The 20,687-nt window shown below is 50.9% G+C and overlaps 2 protein-coding genes across 4 annotated transcripts in view; one reads left to right on the plus strand and one right to left on the minus strand.

Moving 5' to 3' along the window:
* The window catches only part of Cep70 (centrosomal protein 70), a 142,296-nt gene extending 137,494 nt beyond the window's left edge, over nt 1-4,802 (plus strand). Inside the window, exon 21 of the transcript XR_003947990.1 lies at nt 1,333-4,802. The gene's annotated coding sequence lies outside the window, so the exon portion shown is untranslated. The remainder of the gene's footprint in view (nt 1-1,332) is intronic.
* The window catches only part of Esyt3 (extended synaptotagmin-like protein 3), a 50,197-nt gene that overhangs the window by 11,115 nt on the left and 18,395 nt on the right, over nt 1-20,687 (minus strand). For 2 of the 3 annotated variants that reach the window (XM_006511221.4, NM_177775.3), the window contains 13 exons: nt 17,691-17,732; nt 14,988-15,122; nt 11,729-11,805; nt 10,282-10,348; nt 9,624-9,713; nt 8,679-8,734; nt 6,822-6,942; nt 3,820-3,990; nt 3,081-3,163; nt 1,520-1,568; nt 1,021-1,110; nt 450-512; nt 305-367 (listed from right to left, as the gene is read on the minus strand). In XM_006511221.4, the coding sequence (XP_006511284.1) occupies nt 305-367; nt 450-512; nt 1,021-1,110; nt 1,520-1,568; nt 3,081-3,163; nt 3,820-3,990; nt 6,822-6,942; nt 8,679-8,734; nt 9,624-9,713; nt 10,282-10,348; nt 11,729-11,805; nt 14,988-15,122; nt 17,691-17,732 (1,107 nt within the window). Of the gene's footprint in view, nt 1-304; nt 368-449; nt 513-1,020; nt 1,111-1,519; nt 1,569-3,080; nt 3,164-3,819; nt 3,991-6,821; nt 6,943-8,678; nt 8,735-9,623; nt 9,714-10,011; nt 10,069-10,281; nt 10,349-11,728; nt 11,806-14,987; nt 15,123-17,690; nt 17,733-20,687 lie in introns of those variants that run through there. The other variant, XM_011242752.2, reaches the window with a different exon arrangement.

A 20,687-nucleotide genomic window follows, 5' to 3' on the forward strand; every position in this document is an offset into this window, starting at 1 on the left:
AGACCCCGAGTAGGAACCCCAAGCTGCAGACCAGAGGCCAGAACCGGAGCAAACATGTCCCGTTCCACCTACCGCCATGCCCAGGCCCAGGTCCTCCACCCTCTGGATCCCTTTTATAAAATAGCAACCACTCTTGCCCCCCAGACAACAAGAAAACCTGGAATCTGTTACTCTGGAACTCCAGGGTAATGACTGAGAACAGTGCCAAGCCTAGGACCTTGCCCAGTAGACCCCGTGAGCAGGGGCTAGGTGACAGACAGGCCCAGGCTACAGTCACTTCAGAGAAAGAGTCACATTCACTTACTTTGACAAACCTGGAGAGTTTTTTGGCTCGATATTCACCATTCAGATAGTCAAAAGGGTTTCTCTGCAGCACAAGAATTGGGGTTAAAGCAACACAGGGGCATTTGACAGTGCGGAATGTAAGGCGGATGCCCACCGAGACTCACCGGCAGGTTGCAGGCATTCTCTAAGAAGACCACGAGGATGGCAGTGGAGAGGCCACTATCATTCTGCAAACAGACACAGCTCTCACTAAATACACCCAGAATCAGGAAACAGGCAGGGTTGGAGAAGTCTACTCAGAACAGAAGGCAGACAGCCCATGCCATGCTAACCACCAGCTTTATATTGTCCGAGAACACATCTGCAGCAGGATAGGTTCAAGGTAGACAAAAGTAGATGTCCCTAGGAAATCGGGTGACAGGCCATGACACAGAGCTCCAAGGACCCCATGTTTGCTAAAAATTATTGACTAAAGCTCGGAGGCTGTTTACTGAGGGAGGAGCTGCCTTGACAGAGAAAAGCCTGGAGTGACATGTTCTCTAACAGACAGCAACAAATGGGGGCCCTTCCCTTCTTGCCTCTACCTGCATACAATGGGTAGAAATGTGGGGATATCTCCTTTCCTGTCTCTGTTTGAACCATGAGACAAAAATGGACTCTCTTCCTTCTCCTCCTCCACCTGAGGCTCCTCGCCTGACAATCCCATCTGCTAGGGAGCCAGTGACACTCGCTCACCTCCGTCAGCGCTTCCTGGTCAGTGAGTAGTGAGAGCCACTCCAGCCGCAGGTGCAGCCGCCCACTGGTCGTGTCATTCAGGGCAAACCACTGTGGATGGGGAAAGGAAAGGCAAGCTCAAAGATGGAGATGGGCTGCTGTGGGGGCTGGAGTTTCAAGACTAGAGGAAAGGTTAGCCAGCCCAGAGAGAGCCCAGCCGTCAGAGGGACAGGCAGGTGTGGGGGAAAAGTCCTACACTTTGGGATTGTACATCAGCTCCAGCCTACCTTCCTTTTTATGTGACCCCCTTGCTGAGTTGCCTTTATTCTACAGGTATTTCCCAGGGAAACGTCTAACTCCAGCCAGAGGGAGCTCCCCAGAGCCAAACTGGCCTCACCCAACTCTCATCCCTGGGAATGGACATGTGTGCAGCCCAGGGCCAGATGGCTGAAGTGACTTGCTAGAGCTGTACACTGAGAGGGGTGTCCCTGGAAACCCCGGGGCTGGGTGTGCCATCTACCTCATCCACCACTCTGTTCTTCATGACATCTCCAAGGCAGATCTGCAGGCTGGAAGACCGAGAGTAAGGACCACAGTGTCCAGAGCAGGCCGCGGGGGCCCACAGTGGCCTCTGTTCTCAAATGACTGGGTGTGGCCACTGTGACAGTGGCCTCTGTCATCCCAGGTAAACAGTGGGAGACCAATTGCAGCTGGGGAGAAGGAAGGGCTGAGTAACCTCCAGGGCTGCTCCACTGGGCCTATGCTGTAAAGGAGGAAGTAGCCCCTGGCCCCAGTAGGGACAAGCAGAGGTCTGGCTACATCCCCCCCCCCCTGGGTTTTCCACAATACCATGGCTAGCATTTTGAGTGGGGTAATTCTTCATTGTGCAAAACTGTTCATGCATCGCAGGGATTTGCCTTCCTGGCTGGACCCGTTCCCTCTAAATGCCAGAGGCACTCTAATAGTCAGATGCCCCTCTAACTTGAAAACTGGTTCCAGTGCACAGTAAGTGGCAATAAGTGGTACCAGTGTCACGTAGGCATCGATAACAGACAACATGTGTGTGAGAAAGCCAGGAAGTCGCCTATCTCAAGCCAAATTCAACCTGCAGCGGGTCCTGTCAGCCAAGGGGAGGATACAGTTCCTGTGTGACTCAGAAGTATGTACGCATTGGCATGTACCTGAACTCAGCCCTGGAAGGAAGTATCACAAGCCATACCCTCCACCTGCAACACTACAAACTGCAGTCTCCGAGACCATGAAGACTCTAGAATGAGCGGCAGCACCCTGCGGGAGCCATGTCTTCTATTTCCTTGGTCATGTCTCTACTTGTTAGAACTCCATACTCGGGGAAACAAGCTGCATACTACAAGGGCCTAAGATTTGAGTCCCTTCTGCTCCTGCCTCCTGCCCTGAGAAATAAACATCTATGTCACCCCCCCTTGCTCCTCGGTCCTCTCCTGGGAGGCTGGATCCAGCTGCACTGTACCCTTCCCTTGGTAGAAAACCACGATGGCCAAAGTCACCACTCAAGCTCAGCACTGAGCTAAAAAGCAAATGTACAGAAAGGCAATGTACTCAAACGCTCAGCGAGCATCTTCCAAGGGAGGGTGTTCTGTGGCCACAGTAGGTGGAACCGGCCTAGACTGAAGGTAAGTCCGAGTTTGCTCATCAGCCCCACAGGGGTCACTCAGTCCACTGGAACCTCAAGCTCTGGGTATCAGCACACAGGGAATGAACAAGGCTCCTTGGAGTTGAGCACCTTGCTCACTGTTCCGAAAGGGACTCTGGGTAGATTCTTAGCGGGAACACGGGCCCGGGGGTCCTCCTCTCTGTGCTTCTCTGTGTGGTAACTCCTCCAGGGCCTGTGTCAGGGCTAGAAACATCTAGGGAGGTTGGTAACAGGGCTGTAGAATGCTGTGGCAGACTGTCTGGTACACTCACTCCCATCACAGTGGCTGTTGTCACAGGGGGTTGCAGGTCATTGAGCAGTGAGGGCCTGTCCTTTCTAAATGCCCCAAGTCCCAGCCTTGTATCCTAAGCATGGAAGAAGCTCCAAAGCCCAGATCCCGACTCCTCACCTGCCCAGGAAGTCATCCTTGTCAGTATCCTCATCATACAGGTCCACCTCCAGGTCCTGCCCAGGTACCTCGTACACCATAAACTGCAAGGACAGAGACGCATCTTGCCCTGCAGGTCTTGACTGCTGAATCAGAACCTACAACCCACAGACTGCCAAAGCCCAGTTTAGGGCCTCCCTGGAGGGAAGCAGAGGGGACCAGACACACAAGCACTCCATAGCATGGTGCCCAGAGGAGACTGGCTGCCATCTGCTCTGCCTTAGGCCGTCACTCCCTCTTCACGTGGGGACTGTGGGACATGAGGAAACTAAGCTGCCCTTTCTCAGCCTGCTTTCATTGCCTGAGATCGGATGTAACAGTGCGTAGATCGTTCTAAGGAAAGGCGGCGGCTAGGTGGTGACCCTGACAGTGACTGCCAGGCTGTGAGTCCCACCCATGCGGGAACAGAGAAGGCTGAGGACTTGGATATAACTGTCTATGCAGTATTCTTTTCCTTTCATTGAAAACATCCAACAGCTGATTCTGAAGAAGAAGGGGCACAGAAAATGGGGTCAGAATAGCTAACTAGAGAGCCTGCTAGACAGGGAGCAAGAGTTACCCAGACCTACCTGCCCATTAACAAGACGTTCACCCTGACTATGACTTCTCTGTGGGGCCATGAGAGCCTCTGTGCCTGTCACAGCCCAGAGTGAAGCCTGCAGACACCAGGGCTTCTGAGGGAGGTTGAAGAGAACCTTACCTCAAATACTTCATTCCAGGTGGGGTTCAGGTTCTTGTAGATGGTTCTGCTCCGGCAATGCTGCAAGCCAATGCTCACCTTGGCGTAGGGGTCTGACTTGCCTCCGAGCCCTAGGAAGTTGTCCTTCTGGGCCAGCTTCTTGGCCTCCAGCAAATGGACTCGGATCACACCCTGGGAAACACGCAAGCCCTGGTTCACAGGTGCTGCCTTGACATACCAGCCTTAAGTCCAGGATACCGGGGCCCAAACCACCAGAGATCACTGCTGCCCCCTTCCACGGTCTGGACAGAGATGGCAACCAGAGATAACTGTGACCTAGCCAAGGCCACATAGCACCTGGTGGCAGGGCCCAGTGCTCTATCCAAGGCTCTGGCCTTCCCACACACTCTTCTCCACACTTGGTGTGAACAGCTGGCTCAGCTGAGGCGGTCTGTTCCTCCTTTCCTCAGCACCGCTGTGGAACTTGTACATAAACTGAATGCTAGAAGTCTCCAGGCAGCACACCCAACCCTAACCCTGGCCCTGCCTGCACTGGTGGAGGGTCCCTGTCTGCACAAGAGCCGCCGAAGTATCACCCACTCAGGGAAGACCCTTTCCCCACACTACCACTGTTCAAAAGAAATGCAAATCTCAACTTGGAAAGTCACAGTTCTTTCCTGGCACTCTTTCCTGGAACAATACTTTTAAGATATCAGTAAATAGATGCACAGTTTCTTTGATCTACAAAACTTCTTTGAGGATCTATCCATGGGCACACTGGCAAAAACATAAAAAGACCAGCTGCACTCAGGCTGCTCATTGATTCCAGTGTTTGTAGCAGCTGAAGTCCAGACACAGCCTGTCTGTCAGCAGAGCTGGTGTGTGGTGACTGTAATTTCCACAGTGAAGCACTCTGCGCCATCAACAGAAATGTGGAAGGTTCTATCTGTACTGTGGCAGCAGGGCTCTGTGATAAATGTAGTGATAACATCGAGGAAGAGAAACGATACAAAACATTTATCAGAGATGGAGACCATGATAAATACCACTTAAGGAAGGTCTTTTCTATTGTAGAATCTTCCTAACACACATATATAAACATAGTATCATCCTTTAACAGTAGGGTGGATATGCCCTGCTAGACTTCATAGGCTATCAAAAAATCCAATCGCCAGGGGTGGGATACCTCTATTGGAACTGTTGGCTCCACAGACCCCCAAATGTTATAGGCCACTGTCTTGGCTACCCTCCAGAACTTGATGCTAAAAGTCTGTTGCTGAAGATACCATACACTTGAGTCATAGAACATGGAGCAATCAGGCTGGCACTGCCCTGGAAGCCTCATTTTCTGCTGGCTAACTTTCATAGAGCTATATATGTTATTAGGGGCTGGCAGAGTAATCAATCGTACCCAGCTGTGAACCCTAAAAGCTCCAGAAATGACCGGGTTGGTAACACATGTCCACGGGTGCAACAGTGGACATATCACGGCGGTACACAGCCACTTTCTGACTGGACTTAGAGTCAGTCCACTCCTCAAGATGAAAAGACCTGGGACTGCTCCTGTTTTCAAGCATCTAAGGCTAGATTCCACTGTTCTACTATAGCAACCAATTATATTTAAACCAACTCCCAACGACTTCTTAGATAGATACATTAGTGAGTCTCTCAGCCCTCATCAGAGAACTTTCCCTTTGCAGCAGATGCTGATTAGCACAGACAATGAAGACTAGAATACTCAACCCTAAACAGAACATCTGTATCCCAGCCCCTCCTCCCAAAGCTCAGAGATCAGTGTAGAAGAGGAAGTGGAAAGATGTTGATATCAGAGGCAGGCGCACTTCTGAATTCAAGGCCAGCCTGATCTACAGACTGAGTTCTAGGACAGCCAGGGCTACACAGAGAAACCCTGTCTCAAAAAAAAAAAAAAACCCTAATCAAAATATAACAAAAGAAATGAGGACTATAAACAAAGATATACACATATGACCATGTGTATGTCCACATTTCTGATGCTCAAATACAATGGAAAGAAGACACTACTTAGGTGGGGGTGGGGTGGGGGGCAGGGATTGGATATTGACCTTGAGAAACATACAGCTGCTTTATGTAATTGTAAAGAAAGTTAAAAAGTAAACCGTGAATACAGAGAACATAATGAAATCAATGTAAATATATTCATGGCCGGTTGCCAGAAACACAGAAGCTACGGCTGAAGAGTTTTAAATGTGGCAAATTGGCAATACATTCCCAATGGAATACACTCACTTGGAGAATAAAATGTTTGGGGGGATTCTTACACGGGTAAGGTGAGCCAATGCTTACAATGTGACAGGACTGCTGCATATGTCATGTGGGTGAAAGCCAATGAGCTACCATGGGAAGACTGGGGACATCCATGCTGCCTCCCTAGCTACCTCTTGCCCTTGAACTTAGTGTGTGCACTACAGTATGTGTCAGGGTGAGCATAAACAGAAGGCCTAAGACTTTTCGCCTGGCAGACAGTGACATGGGTATGTTTTCCTCTTCAGTGGCCCCCAACTGCAGGTCCTTAGCCAATGCTGCTTTTTGTAGGGCAGCCACAGAGAAACCAGGGCCTCATGAGTGGGCCCCAGGAAATTGGGGGGAAATGGACACAGAACCCAAAGAACTCCCAGTCCTGCTTTAACCAAGAACCTTCCTATTCTGTAGATGCGAAGGTCCTTTCCACCACTGCACCAAGTCAAGGGAGCTTCCCTAGGGAGGAAGGGGACCTCAGATGGCACACAGTTTGTCTACTATAGCTCCAACTGCAAGCTACACTGGGGACAGGAGCAGAGTAAGGACAGGAGCAGATCCTTCCCAGATGGTGACTTTGGGCAAGTCACACACCCTCGCAGACTCAGCGGCACCCTGTGAAACTGGTTGCCATGTCCTCAAAAGGAGCATGAGGATTCCCATCAATGAGCACTGTTCAGAACCCGGCCCTGGCCAGCGTCCCTCCACCCAGGCCTGAGGCTCTGGAGCAAGCTCCTGGTACTCACACAGGGGAGAGGGACGCGCAGGTTGGTTACATCGAGCCCCTTCTTCACAGGCACAGTCACACGGTTGGGCAGCACCAGGTGGGCAGCAATGAGGTCCTCCAGCAGGCTGTCTGATAACTCACTGAAAGCGACATTGACTGGTTGTGGAGGGGTGACATTGCCTCCCCTGTGCCACCTGCCCCTGTACCCATCCTCAGTGCTGACACTCAGAAGGCTCCACTCCAGGCAACACTGACCCCCTCCTGCCCAGATGCTGGGTGTGACGTAGATATACATTCTGACACCTAGACATACTGAGCCAAAGAGCAGCATCCTGCTTGCACCCCACCCTCAAAGGCCTGGCTTTGTTTGCAGGCAACATGGAGCACCTTAAGAACTGGTCCCAGGAACAGGAACAAGACTCCCATTCATACCCCCTAGCTGCCCTGCCTCAGACGGATATCCCCCCTCCCTTGATCTTGGTGACCTGACACAGGGCTGCTAACGATTGCCCTGGAATAGGTGTGAAGGGAGTGGTGGGTACAGCACTGAGAACAGCTCTTGAGGACACAGGAAAATGACCTGCGCGCTGGCCACTGAAGCCTCTTGCTTCCTTGACCCTGGTGGCATTCGCTATGCTTTGGCTCAGCTTCCCCCACGGGGCAGGGGGAGGGGAAGACATACCCAGAGCAGGGCCAGCACATAGTAGGTGCTCAAAAAAGTCCTTTTTGAATAAGAGTGGTTAATTGCTTAAATGTGACATTGTTATCAGCCCCCTTTGCCAAAGTTCAGGGACTGTGATGGAGGAGGAGGTGGGAAGAATTGTAGGAGCCAGAGGAAAGGGAGGAGTTAAATGCCAGCTTCTACCCATGGCACGGCCATCACTGGGGAACTTAGTGCAGCTACAGGTACCTGCACAGGACATGCATAAGATCAAGCTAGCCAAAATTGCAGCTCTCAAGGCCTCCCTGATAACAGACTCTATTGGCCGTGGACAGCTGCTGATGGAGGGATTGTTTATGAGGGTGCGGGCACTGGAAGATTTCTCATGCTTCAGTGGATGGACCCACACTCATGCACATATAGGCAACATTAATTGGACATCAGGTTATTTAAAATAAAAATAAAAAGAAGACATGAAATCCGCAGGAGGATTTAGGGGGACTGGGGAACGTTAGAGGGGGAAGTGGATGATGGATACGGGATGGTGGATTTCATTGTTTGCAGGTATGAATCTTCAAAGACTGGAAGAAAAGCTGCATGCCTGGATTCTCTCCATTTAGAGACATCCCCAGGGAGACAGCTGATAGCCTTCTTGGCCAGTCCAGCTGACCCTGCTTCCTGGGGAGCCAAATCCAATGATGCTGGCGCCCTCCTCTGTTCCTTGAAAGATGCCTGGTTTCAGAAGGGTGCCTGCACCTGGCCTGAGGAGGAGAGAGCTCCTAGCCCTGCCCTCTCTCTCTGGCCTCAGCTGGGAAATGTGCCTTCCCATCTCTGTGCATGTCAACCATGGTCACAGAAGCCACCTGGGCCTCTTAGTACACCGGAGGGTAGGGAAGGGTGGAGAGTGAGAAGATATACAATCACAGTGTGATCCTGCCATGCATACGTGCATGCACTCGGAACCTCACGACAGAAAAGCCTGGTCTCTCGGTCTAGAGCTGAGCACAGCTCTCAGCAGGACTGTTTGCACCTGTCCATATGTTAGCCCCCTCCAACCACACATGAGCACACACAAGCACACAGGCTCACTCACGCATATCTCCTGGTGCTTGCCCCTTTTGTCCACTCCTTATGCAGAGTGTGCATATGTAGGGTACAGCTTCTTCAGCTCACAGCACTGCTAGGAGAGCCCCCCCACCAGCCCCAGGCACTTACTTGATCCCCGGCATGTCCAGCAGGTTGGTCAAGCCTGTCCAGTTAATCTGCAGGTGCTGCAGGGCAGAGGGAAGCTATTAGGCTCAAAGAGCTGGGTACCCAGGGCTCATACCTTCTCCCCAAACTCTTCATACACCCAGAAGGGAGAACTCTACCTGCTGGGGTCCACCCTCAGTAGGAGTGAGGTAGAAAGGATGACTCTCAGCCTGCCAAACCTATCCTGGGATATGGAGGTGTGTCCTAGCTAGCTATAATTGTCAACTTGACACAATTTAGGGCCACCTGAGAAGCCTCAATTGAGGGACTGCTCAGATCACACTGGCCTATGTGTATGTCTATAGGGGTGTGTCTTGATTGTTAATTGATATAGAAGGGCCTGCCCACAGTGGGCGACACTATTCCCTGGGCAGGAGGTGGTCTTGGCCTGTAGAAGAAAGCTGGGTAAGCAAGAGACTAAGTGGGTTAGCAAGCAGGTTTCCTCAGTGGTTTCTGCTTTGTGCATCTGCTTGAATTCCAGCTTCCCTCAGGGAGGGACTGTGTGCTGAGATAAACCCATTCCTCCCCTTAATTGCTTCTGATCAGTGTTCAAACACAACAGCAGAAAGAGACTAGTATGAGGCTCCAGGCCTTAGTTTAGGCTGCTGCTTCATGCAAGGACCACCATGGAAGGGGGCTGTGCCACACAGCCAGGTTGATCTGGACTCCAGAGCCCACGTTTGCCTCAGGCTCCACCTTCTGAGACCTTGTGGCCATCTTTCAGCTCAGTCTCCTCAGCATGGGCAGAGCTGAACGAAACTCCTTGAGGTTGCCTTTTGGACCAAATAGGTTTGGGGCATAGGTGTCCAGCAGTGGTGGGTTACAACAATGTCCATTCTCAGGCTAAATACCAATATATGATGCCCCCTCATGGGGAGTATCAGGCCTGTTCCTAGGCTTTGAGCTCACCGGCTTTTGAAGGAAGAACACTGTCACAGCTCCTATGAAGGGCTTGTCCACCAGCAGGGGCTCCAGAATGACACGCAGGGTCCCCTGCAACTGAAAGGCACAGAGAGCTGTGAGGGACCAGACCTCCTTTCTTCTCATATCTGTCACTCAGTTCATGAGACCTCATTATCACCCATGCCAATGCCACTGTCAAGGCCACCTGGGCCATGTGCTGTCACTGAAAGGCCCATAGTTTATGTTCAGGGGCCTGTACACAGCTATGACCCTGCTGCTGGCCACCATGAGCCATGAACTAACTATGTAAGCAGCTGGGGTGGCTGGGACACTGACGTGACTTCCAAATCTTGTCATGGATTCTGGTGAGGGACATTTCCACCTCCCAGACTACCTGGATCTCAGCGATGGCTCTCCCTCACTCCCCTAGGCACCCAAAGCCTTTGGAGACTTGACACAGGTGGTTCCTGAGCCCAAGGAACAGGAAGGTTAGTGAAGCCCAGGGCCACTTGCTGGCTATGTGACCTCATAGCTGCTCCCAGGATGTCACCAACCCATGTCTGGTACCATCACTGTACATCTTCCCAGCCCCGTTCCAGGGTGAGCTGTTTCCACTTCCCCGAGCCCACTGTGGGGGCTGCGGCAGTCGAGCCTCCTCACTCACCTGGACGCCGCTCACACCGCCCCGGATCTTCTGAAGTTCCACGCTGATCTCACAGTCCCCGATGTAGCTGAAACAGAAAGAGTGAAGGCAGGAGAGGGAAGAGCAGGCCATGGGACACTTGCCCAGTGTCCCATGGCCACAGTCCTTGTTGCTGGCCATCAAGTCTCAGTTATCACCCAGCATGTCACTCATACCATAGCCTCAGACTTTCTTGGCCCCTCCCAGCCTCCTGAACCTGACAGCTTAGGCATACCCCACCTTTGTCTGTGGCAACAGTGTCCTGAGATACTCCTAGCCCCAGGGCACCCATAGATGAAAAGAAGGGACTTCTGGTAAACACACTGTCCCTCTAACACTTCTAGGTCCCTGACCAAGGGGACACAGGTAGTGTTCCCGGGTTCACACTACCATCACCCCTAGTTGTTGCTGGAGGTAGAGGTAGGTGATAAAATCTTGGATATGGGGCCAATTTGTGACCCCTGTCGGTGATGGGCCCTGAGGAGCCCAGAATTGGTAGCTTTGAGGCTAAAGGTCAAGAGACTGCCTAAGGTCTGAGGGACACTAAGGGAAGAGGGTGGTACGTGGGCATAGGAGTCTGTTGTCACAGACCACAGAAATGCTTGGTAAGAAGGGATAAGTAGAAGGTGTGCAGGGGTATCAAGCACCTACTGGGAGGCTTCAGTATTCATGGGGAGCTTGTGGCAGAGAGCATCTGGGGCCAGGGGCACTTTATGGCCAGCCACCATCCCAACACAATGGAGACCAGCTCCTAAGAGGGTGGCCCCAGACTCAACTTCTGTGTCTGGCCAAGGCCAAGGAATACGAAACTCTGAGAAGGAATGGCAGCCACGGGGGCTAGGTTCTGTCCTCTTAGCACACCTCCAGACAGACTTACTGCTTGAATCTCCCTTCCTGACCCAAGGCCATCGTGAGCCTCACATGAAAGATGCCCACAGCCAGCCCAGTACACTGCCCACTGAACAGTCACTACTAAGAGTTGACCCTTTAGTTTCTCTGATACGTCAGAGGCCAGCCTCTCATCTCTGTGCTTAAAGTTCCCGCGCCTCAGCACAAATCTGTTCTTCTCTTGTCATGCCTGTTCCCTTTGGCCACCTCCTCCACAGAGGCTGCTCAGAGCCTCCAGGTAAGCCCAGCCTGCAAGAAAGCTCTACTACCTGGCTGTGTTACACAGAGCTACTGGGGGGGGGGGGGCAAGAAGCCAGGCTAAGGCTAAAGAGTGAGCCAGAGTTGGCTATTTGGGGATAGTCATCTGTCCATCCTCTTTTCTACACCCAACCTTTTACAAAGACTTGGGTACCAGCCTGGAGGTGGCTGTGGTCCTAGGAAGGCTTTCATAGCCCACAGCTGTGTGCACACAATCCACTCTGTCTCCACGCTGCTGTCTAGAGCTACCTTGCCTACATGTCCCCAGACATCCAGGACTCACCAGATCTGCAGGTCCAGGGTCACTTTCCTCCGGTTGCGTTTGTCCGTGTGTACCTTGACGCCGTTCACCTTGGGACACTGGAAAAGATGACAGAAGGGCTATGGGTCCGTTCCCTGCTTTCCCTTCCTGCCATAGCTATTTACCAAGTGCTCTGTGAGGCCTTGACCTGGAGAAGCTGCCAAGGGACAGTAGGGTCCTAGGTTGGCCTCTTATGCCCACAGCTCAGCCCCAGACAGCAGTGGAATGAGAGGAGTCAAATAAAGAAGTATGTTCTTACCGATAACTGGATATTAGCCATAAAGTACAGAATAGCCATGATACACCCCACAGACCCAAAGCAGTTAAACAAGAAGGAAAACCCAAGTAAATACGCTTGAATCCCATGTAGATTGGAGAACAAAATAGTCATGGGAGGCAGAGGAAGGGAGGGGTTTGGGTGGGAGAGGGTGGGGGAATAGGGGTGAAGAATCAGGTGTGGAAAGAGACAGGAGAGAGGCCCAGAAGGTCAGGAGAATGAATGGAAATCTGCAATTGCTGGGGGTGGGAGGGTGGGCGGAATCTCAAGGCAGTCCCTGAGACCTGGGATTGGGAGGCTCCAACATGGGTGACCTTAACCAAGATGCCTAACAATGGGGATATGGAACCTGAAGAAACCGCCTCCTATAGCCAGGCAGGACCCCCAGTGGAGGGGCAAAGACTCAAACCTACCCACAAACTTTGGATGCCAAATTTGTCCTGTCCAAAAAAATAAAAAATAAAATAAATAAAATAAATGCAGGGAGCAAAGACTGAAGGAATGGTCGGTCAACTAATAACCAGCCCAACTTGAGATCTATCCCATGGGCAAGCACCAACCCAACACTATTAATGATACTCCACTATGCTTACAGACAGGAGCCTAGCATAACTGTCCTCTGAGAGGCTCTACCCAGCAGCTGACTGAAACAGATTCAGATACCCACAGCCAAACACTGGATGGAGGTTGGGATCCTTATGGAAGAGTTGGAGGAAGAACTATAGGCTCTGAAGGGGATAGGAAGCCCATAGGAAGACCAACAGTGTCTTCTAACCTGGACCCCTGCAAACTCTCAGAGACTGAGCTACCAACCAAAAAGCATACATGAATGAGTTGGACCAAGATCCCTGGCACATATGTAGCAGAGGGCTGCCTTGTCCTGCCTCTGTGGGAGAGGATGTGCCTAATCCTGCAGAGACTTGATACGCCAGGATTGGGGGATTCCGGGGATTTGGGGGGGGGGGTCTTCACCCTCTCAGAAGCAAAGGGGAGGGGCTATGTGAGGGGAACTGGGAGAGGGGCGGTGTTTGGGATGTAAATTAGAAAGAGAGAGAGAGTGGAGAGAGAGAGAGAGAGAGAGAGAGAGAGAGAGAGAGAGAGAGAGAGAGAGAGAGAAAACAGTCACTCTGCCCTCACCCCAAGGGTGGGACTTCAGAGGAGGATAGCAAGGTATCCTGAAGAGAGTTTAACCTGAGTGTGGCTCAGGTGGGCAGGAGCTGGCCCCACATGGGCCTGAGGAGGGCCGGGTCACTGCCTGAGGGACGCAATCCTTTCTTTTTCCATCTCCCCTTCCGCCCCTGCTCACTGTTCTCTCAGGTACTCTGGTTAAGACTAATCAGTAAAAACTATGTTTCATTTGCACCTGAATTAGTAATATGCATGCCAAGGTGCTGAGGGGAAAGTTCACTGATCTGTTTAGCTTTTCAGAGAAAGATGAGTATAAAGACAGGTCAAGGATCTACTTAAATCCAACACCGCAAGAGAGTAACATCCGTACAGTTTAGATGTCACTGAGAAATCCATTAAAATTTTAAATGTTTGGAAAAATTGATAATAATTGGGGAAAAAATCGGTCACACAAGGAAGGATTCCATTACATGTCTATCCACCCCACAGAAAGTGTCCTTTTAAAATAAACTATTGGTGCTGGAGAGATGGCTCCGTGGTTAAGAGCGCTTGCTGCTCTAGGAGACCAGGGTTTGATCCGCAGAACCTCACACAGAGGCCGCCCTTTCCTCCTCCCAGTCCTTTCTCTGGGAGCCTCTGGCACACACATGGTGCCTGTAAACTCACTCAGGCACACACACACATGTAAAATCTAAAAATGTATTAACCTCTGAATAGGTTCTCAGAGCATGGAGCATAAATATAGAAAAATGTATTAGAAGGATATGATATGTGCAGGAGCTCACTATGAACAAAATGTTTACTCTATCTGTGACCAGTTTTCTCACATTTATTTCATATTTACGTGGGATGTTCAGTTTTAAACTCTTTGTGGTACCTGAAATTGAACCCAAGACCTTCCACGTGCTAAGCAACTTTTAATTTTATATTAGTTTTCTCTTGGACTCCCCAGAACGGTAAAAAGCTTGCACAGCCTGGCTCTGCCCTGGCCTCACTGGAGGCCTGGGCTGGGGAAGGGGCTCAGTCACTGCCTCTCAGTGCCTGCTGGGAGCAGAGAATTGCTGGGCACCTGATGTTCAGGGACACACTTAGGGCACATAGTCTATGCCAGGCAGGACAGCCCTGGCTCAGGCTCACAGGTGGACAAGGGCAGCAGGCTAGATTGTGGCTTCCACACATGGGACATTGCTCACTTCGCTTCAGAGGTCAGGCCTGTTGTTCATGCCCCACAGCAGCCCTTAGAAGCGGGTCCTTTCCTTTTATATGGTAGGCAACTGGAGCTTAGAGAAGGTAGGTCACTGACCCAAGCTAACTCAAGCACGGGGAATGCTAGAGATATTGGCAGATATGAAAGACGGGATAGGACAAATGCTCAGGGACAACCTGGGATAACGCCATAGTCAGTCAGTGGAAAGAGGGGAGATGGGGGGATGAGGAACGGAGAGGAGATAGCATGATGTCCTAAGACCCTGACCTTCCTTGTGGGCCTGTCACAAACCACTAGACAGAGGTGATCCCAGCAGGCACTGAGGTTTGCAGTGATCACCTGCCTATCTTTATGTCGAGCTGCCTCCCACAATTTCGAGAAAGAGGAGCTATTTCCCTCAGCTAATTTCTGCTCTCTGGCCCTGGTTTCCATGGAACCTAGGAAGTTGGGTAGGAGGACAGGAGGGGAGGACTGTGCACTGAGGCTGACAGGCAGGGGCTATGGCTCTCTGGGGCCCAGAGGGATCCTTGTAATCAAGTGACTAACCTGGTCTGGGAAGAACTGGGAAGTAAGGATGGAGAAAAGACTGCCCTGCAAGTCCAGGCTGACCTCACCGGGGCAGTACCAACCTTCTGCCCAAAGTAGAGCTTGGTGAAGGTGAAGGTTCTGAGGTGGATGCTCTTCTCCCGGATCTTGGGCTCCAGCTTCTCCCGGATCTTGTTCTCCATGATCATGCTTAGGTAGGGCCAGATCTGTATGATGATCTGCAGGGAGGGACAGAAGCCCTTGGAGGGTCAGACCCGTGCTGCAGACTGCAGATCCTCTGCGGCCTGGCCCCATGGGTGGAGTCCGCAGCCCTCATGTTGCCTGCCCACTAGACTCCCACACAGCCATCAATCCATTCTGCAAACACCCAAGGTCAGCAGCAGGTCCCACTGCCATGCAGAGGCTGAGGTGCACTTTGCAGGGTACCATGGAAACACACTTCCATTTAATTCAGTAATACAAAGCCATTAGATTTGAGCTAAACCGCATCCTTCCTCTTGCATTATAGCTGATACACAGAGTAACAGATGCGAAGGGTTTAGTGACAGAGGAGACTGATGAATTGTTTCTGGTGGGTATAGTTTCAAAAAGCCAGCAAAGGTGGCCTTTGGTCCATTGCTGCACCAGGATGAGTCACGGGGCTGGTCTGAGAGCCACGTTTGGGACCAAGTTCCTTCTGATACAAGGGCCACATGTACCCTTGCTCTAGTCCCTATGCAAATATCAAGTGTACTTATATAAACCCAGATGGTCTAGCATGCTACACACCCAACTGGTTGGTACAGCCTATGGCTCCTGTGAACCTGCCCATCAAGTTACTGAGGTGAACGAATACTACAGGTCACCTGTAGTCATAGGTCTACACAGAGGAAGTGTTTGTAAACAGAGCAGAGCCTAGAAAAGCCATGGCTGAAACACTAGGCAGGAAATGCTCAGCGATATATTACAATCAATGGGACCACAACGGTGTTTTGGTTCATTGTCAACAAAAAATGATGTCGTGCAGACATAGCTATACAATGATCATATTTTCCCAAAATGATACTGCCACGTTTTTAATTTTTTAAAGTCATGTGTGTGTACCTGTGTTTATGTGCGTGCGTACATGTGTGCATGCGTGTGCACTTGCACCATAGCACTCATATGAGGTCAAAGAGTCTGTTCTCCCCAACCATGTGCATTACAGGGGTGGCCAAGCCTCTTTGCCCACTGGGCTATTGCACTATCAAGGCACAGTGTTTTTAACTGACCTATAGATTCTCTCCATTTCCTTTTTTAGCAGTCATGGACATTTTCTATTTTAGCAGATGTGAAGTGAAGATGCTGGGTCACAGGGGCAAGTGACAGTAGGAGTGCAGGCTTTAGGCTTCAATAGAAAGGTGCCCCTCCCCCACTGTGCTCCTTCACATGATCACAGCAGAGCCTGAAGTTATGGGACCTGGGGCTCATCTGCCCACTTTCTCAGAGGCCTCTCCCATGCCATTTCTCTGTGTTCTCCAGAGCTTCTGGCACACACCCTCATACGTGGTTCACATCCACAGCTGCCTCCAGGGCCACACAGCACTCAGTGTCAACGCAGGCTTTGCAGTGACCATGACCTAGCTGGCATGTACAGGAAGGGCCCTGCAGAGGGCGTCCTAGAAGCCTGGTACCCAGCTATTCACCACAGAACCCAGGTCACTCCTATAGCAGGGAGCCATTTCCTCTAAACTCTTCCTGGAGGCTGGGGGCAGTTTCTGATGCACTTGGCAATGAGATTTCCAGGAATGTGAGGTTCTCAACCTTAGCTTAACAACCGTAAGGAGTGCTGGCTAGTACCTGACCTAAGTGAGTGCTGCTGTGGTCCAAGTCTCCTCCAGGGTTAAGGAGAGTCTGCGAGTCAGGAGCCTACAGGTACAGGCTGCAGGGGAGCCCTCACAGGTCATGCCAGGGGCATGGGACTCAGGTTGCTCATCTGGAAAGTCAGGGTTCCTGATGCACGTGGGTCAGAGGCAGGACATGGCGCAGTTATGGCTAACAAGGCGGAGTTCCCTTAGGTGGCCTTCCTCCAGTGACCCATACTCACCCTGGGCCTGGGCAGGGATCAGAATCACTTGCATTTCACAGAGAAGGAAACTGGCTCAGAGAGGTTGGGCAAACTGTCCAAGGTTTCACAGCAGTGGTTTTACAGCTGGGCTAGGAGCCACATGGAATCCAGATGCCGTGTCTAATTGGCATGGTCCTTTACTTAATGGTCTTGAGGGGAGGGAAATAAGGGTTGTACTTTTCTCTATAAATTTTCTCTACTTTTTTTTTTTTAGCTCTCCCCCCTCAGTTCAGATATTAATTAAAAACTGATTTAAAGGGGTGGCAGGAGGAGGAAAGGGAGGAAGATTTTTCTGTGAATGAACCAATGGGGGACACCTGTCACTCAAGCTCAGCCTGTCACTCAAGCTCAGCCTGTCACTCAAGCTCAGCCTGTCACTCAAGCTCTGCATAGAAGGGCCTGTCACTCAAGCTGAGCAGTGGAAGAGACTATCACTCAGGCTCCATAGTAGAGGAGCCTGTCACCCAAGCTCAGCCTGTCACTCAAGCTGGGCAGTAGAGGGGCCTCTCTGTCCATCCCTTACAGGAGAAGTACTGTCTGAGGTTTGGGTCTGCATAGTGATCCTACCAGCATTGCTCAGGGACTCCGATGGTGAGTAACTGAAGGGCTGCAGTGGGGATGCCCAGGCCTGCAATGACTCCCGCTGCCCTGTCTGCCCCCATCCCTGTCTGCCCCCATCCCTACCCACCCACAGCCTTACCTTATTGGCCCACTCCACACGCTCCACATCTGGGAAATGTATCTAGAAAAGAGAAACCCCAAGAGGAATTTAGGCAAGCGCCACATGCCCCTAGCAAGAGGCCTGGTAAAGCCGGGTCCTGCTGCCTGGAAGGTACGTGGCTCTATGAGTCCCCACCCCTTGCCTGTGTCTGGGCTCCTCCCTCTGCAGAGGTCACACGGGTGCCATCAGTATCCACTACACAACTGGCCCAGTCACTTCACAGCCAGTTTTCTCTTAACTCTGCTTTGATTTCACAGAAGTGCCTTCTAGGCCGGAGGAAGACTCTGGGAATTTCTCTTTCCCCTTGGTCTCCAGTCCAGCTATGTTAAGGCACATTGGAGACCGCTCCTTTGCTCTTGCGCTATACACCCCACCCCCACTGCCACTCTTCTGGGTCAATAAGCAAGTTTGCACCTCACAAATTTTATTCATTTCAAGGAGGCAAGCGATATATTTTATGTCCACAACAACAGCACCCAGCAAATACAAAACTTAGCTAAACAAAAAAGAAATTCAGAATTTTATCAGGAAATGTCACCACTCCTTGACAGCCATCTTCAATAGGGTGCCATTTTCATAGCCACTAGGGGGTGGTGTGTGGCCATAAAGTACCTACTATCCTTCTCTTACTCTGGGGAGTCCCCACCCATGCCCCTGTCTCTAGCAAAGAGGACCCACAGGCCTTGTCACATAGCCACTTAGCTTCCTCTAGCTCCCAGCCACTCTTCCTGCTCCTGGTGGGGTCCCAGGATGCAAATTCACCTCCACATGACTTGCCTTAACCCTGTAATATCCTCTGGGCCTCTTAGTCCAACCATCCACCAAGGTCCTGCACATGCCCGTTTCTGGGGTGTCAAACAGTCACCCTCACTCAACCCTCCCTGTTTTCTGGGACTGCTGTTTGCCACTATTTGTCCCACACTTCACTTCTGGGTTCCCCAAGTAGAGAACAGATGTCCCTCTTGGGTGTCTGATGACTCTCCATTGTAAAATTCAGTACACTTTATTGAGTATTGGTCTCACGCCCTCTCCCTACCAGCCTGGAAATGCATAGCTCCTGGCTGCGACCTTCCCCTATTATAGGATGAAGGAACATGAATGAACGTTGAATGGATACATGCAGGCATGAAGGTAAGACTCTTGCTCTCAAAGAGTACTCAGGGCTGTAAGGAAAACAGTATGCAGAAAACAGACCAGCTGAGCACAGGGCAAGATAGAGACAGAATGAAAGGTCAATTACTGGCACAATTGAATTTTTTTGCTGGACCGTTCGCTCTCCATCCCAAGCCTGCCGTAATTCCTGCTCTGGCACACAGTGGGTGTGGATCCTTCCACATTCCCTACCCAGGTAGTTCTACATCCTTGGGAGCTGAGTTGTTTTGTGTCTGGACCCTGGAGGTTGATCCAGCCTGGCAGGTCTAATGACGGCCACCCACGGGAGCTGCCCAAGAGTAGATTCCTAAACCGCCCGGCACCGCCTGAATCAGAGTGCACTGGGGTGGGGCCCTCTGACTTATTTTTAACAAGCTTCTTCAGTGATTCCGGAGCTCAGTCAGGGCTGGCTCTGAGATATCAAGGAACAGCCCACGCCTTGTGTTATGGTGACCCACACCCGAGAGCGTGGGAGCGACAAAAAAAAACCGATCAGACTCACATTCCTGTAGTTGCCATGGTCCCTCTCTTGGCTTACCAAACCTGCCTTCGGGGCTCTTTACCAAAAGGCCACTCACAGGTGGCCCCTGGACAGCAATTCCATCTAAGAATACAAGACGGCTAAGGCATCCACTCTGGTGCATACTCCGGGGGGTGGGGGTGCTCCCTCAGCCGGGATCTCAGCACCCATCTTCAGCCTGGTGAGTGGGCACACAGGAACCAATCCTCTGCACCCAGTGGGCCAGAGACAGAAGCCTGACGTTAGCAGGCTCTGGTGTGGAAAGGCCGTCAGCCTCTTTCCCATGAGAACTGGTCTTTCTCCATCTTTCTGAAGATGTCTCTCCCCATGCCAAATTCTCAAGGCTATCCTAAGTTTTTGTCTGTGGCTTGTATATTCAAAACTTACTCTCCTGGGCTGGTGAGATGGCTCAGTGGTTAAGAGCACTGACTGCTCTTGCAGAGGTCCTGAGTTCAAATACCAGAAACCGCATGAGGGCTTACAACCATCTGTAATGAGATCAGATGCCCTCTTCTGGTGTGTCTGAAGACAGCTACAGTGTGCTTACATATAATTAATAAATAAATTAAAAAAAATAAAACTTACTCTCCCTGGACTTTTTTTAATGGGATAAGGTTAAGGATATAATTTTATGTCTCTGTCTCACTTTACCTAAGGCAGTCTTGACCACCATACAACAAAGCTGGGTGCGCACACCCTTCCTGCATGATCTGGAGTGTATCTCTAGTCAAGCTTCAACCCCACGGGTGGGTTTGCCTCTTCACACTCTCAGTTACCATCTTCTCAAAATGACCTGGGGCAGAGAGATCCTCACTTCTTGTTTTCCAAACTTAGATAGTGGCAGCAGCCTTAGTTGCACTGCTGTGATAAAACACCTGAGGCAATCAGATTATAAGGAAGGAAAGGTTTACCTCAGCTCCCCAAGCCCCAGGATCCCACCAGAGAACACCCACAATGTACTAACTTCCTTCCAGATTAGTCCATTGCAGAAAGTATTTGTTCTCCCACAGGAATACTGGTCAGATAACATTTTCTTGCAGTTATTTAAAAAAAAAAAAAGTCAGCATTTTACTGTCTGAGAAACTTTGCTAAAAATTAATAGTTCTAATTGTTTCTTGGTTTTCCTAGGTTATTTATTGGATTTCAATCATGTATTTATTTCTTTTAGGCAGGGCCTTATGAGGCTCCAAAGTTGCTACATAGCTAAGGCTGGCTTTCAGTTCCTGAGCCTCCTACTTCTGCCCTCACAGGCCAGGATACAGATACAAGCTTTCTCTCATTTCCATCCCCAGTAACAATCCTTA

This window comes from Mus musculus, chromosome 9 (assembly GCF_000001635.26).
Source record: "Mus musculus strain C57BL/6J chromosome 9, GRCm38.p6 C57BL/6J".
NCBI classification, from domain to species: domain Eukaryota; kingdom Metazoa; phylum Chordata; class Mammalia; order Rodentia; family Muridae; genus Mus; species Mus musculus.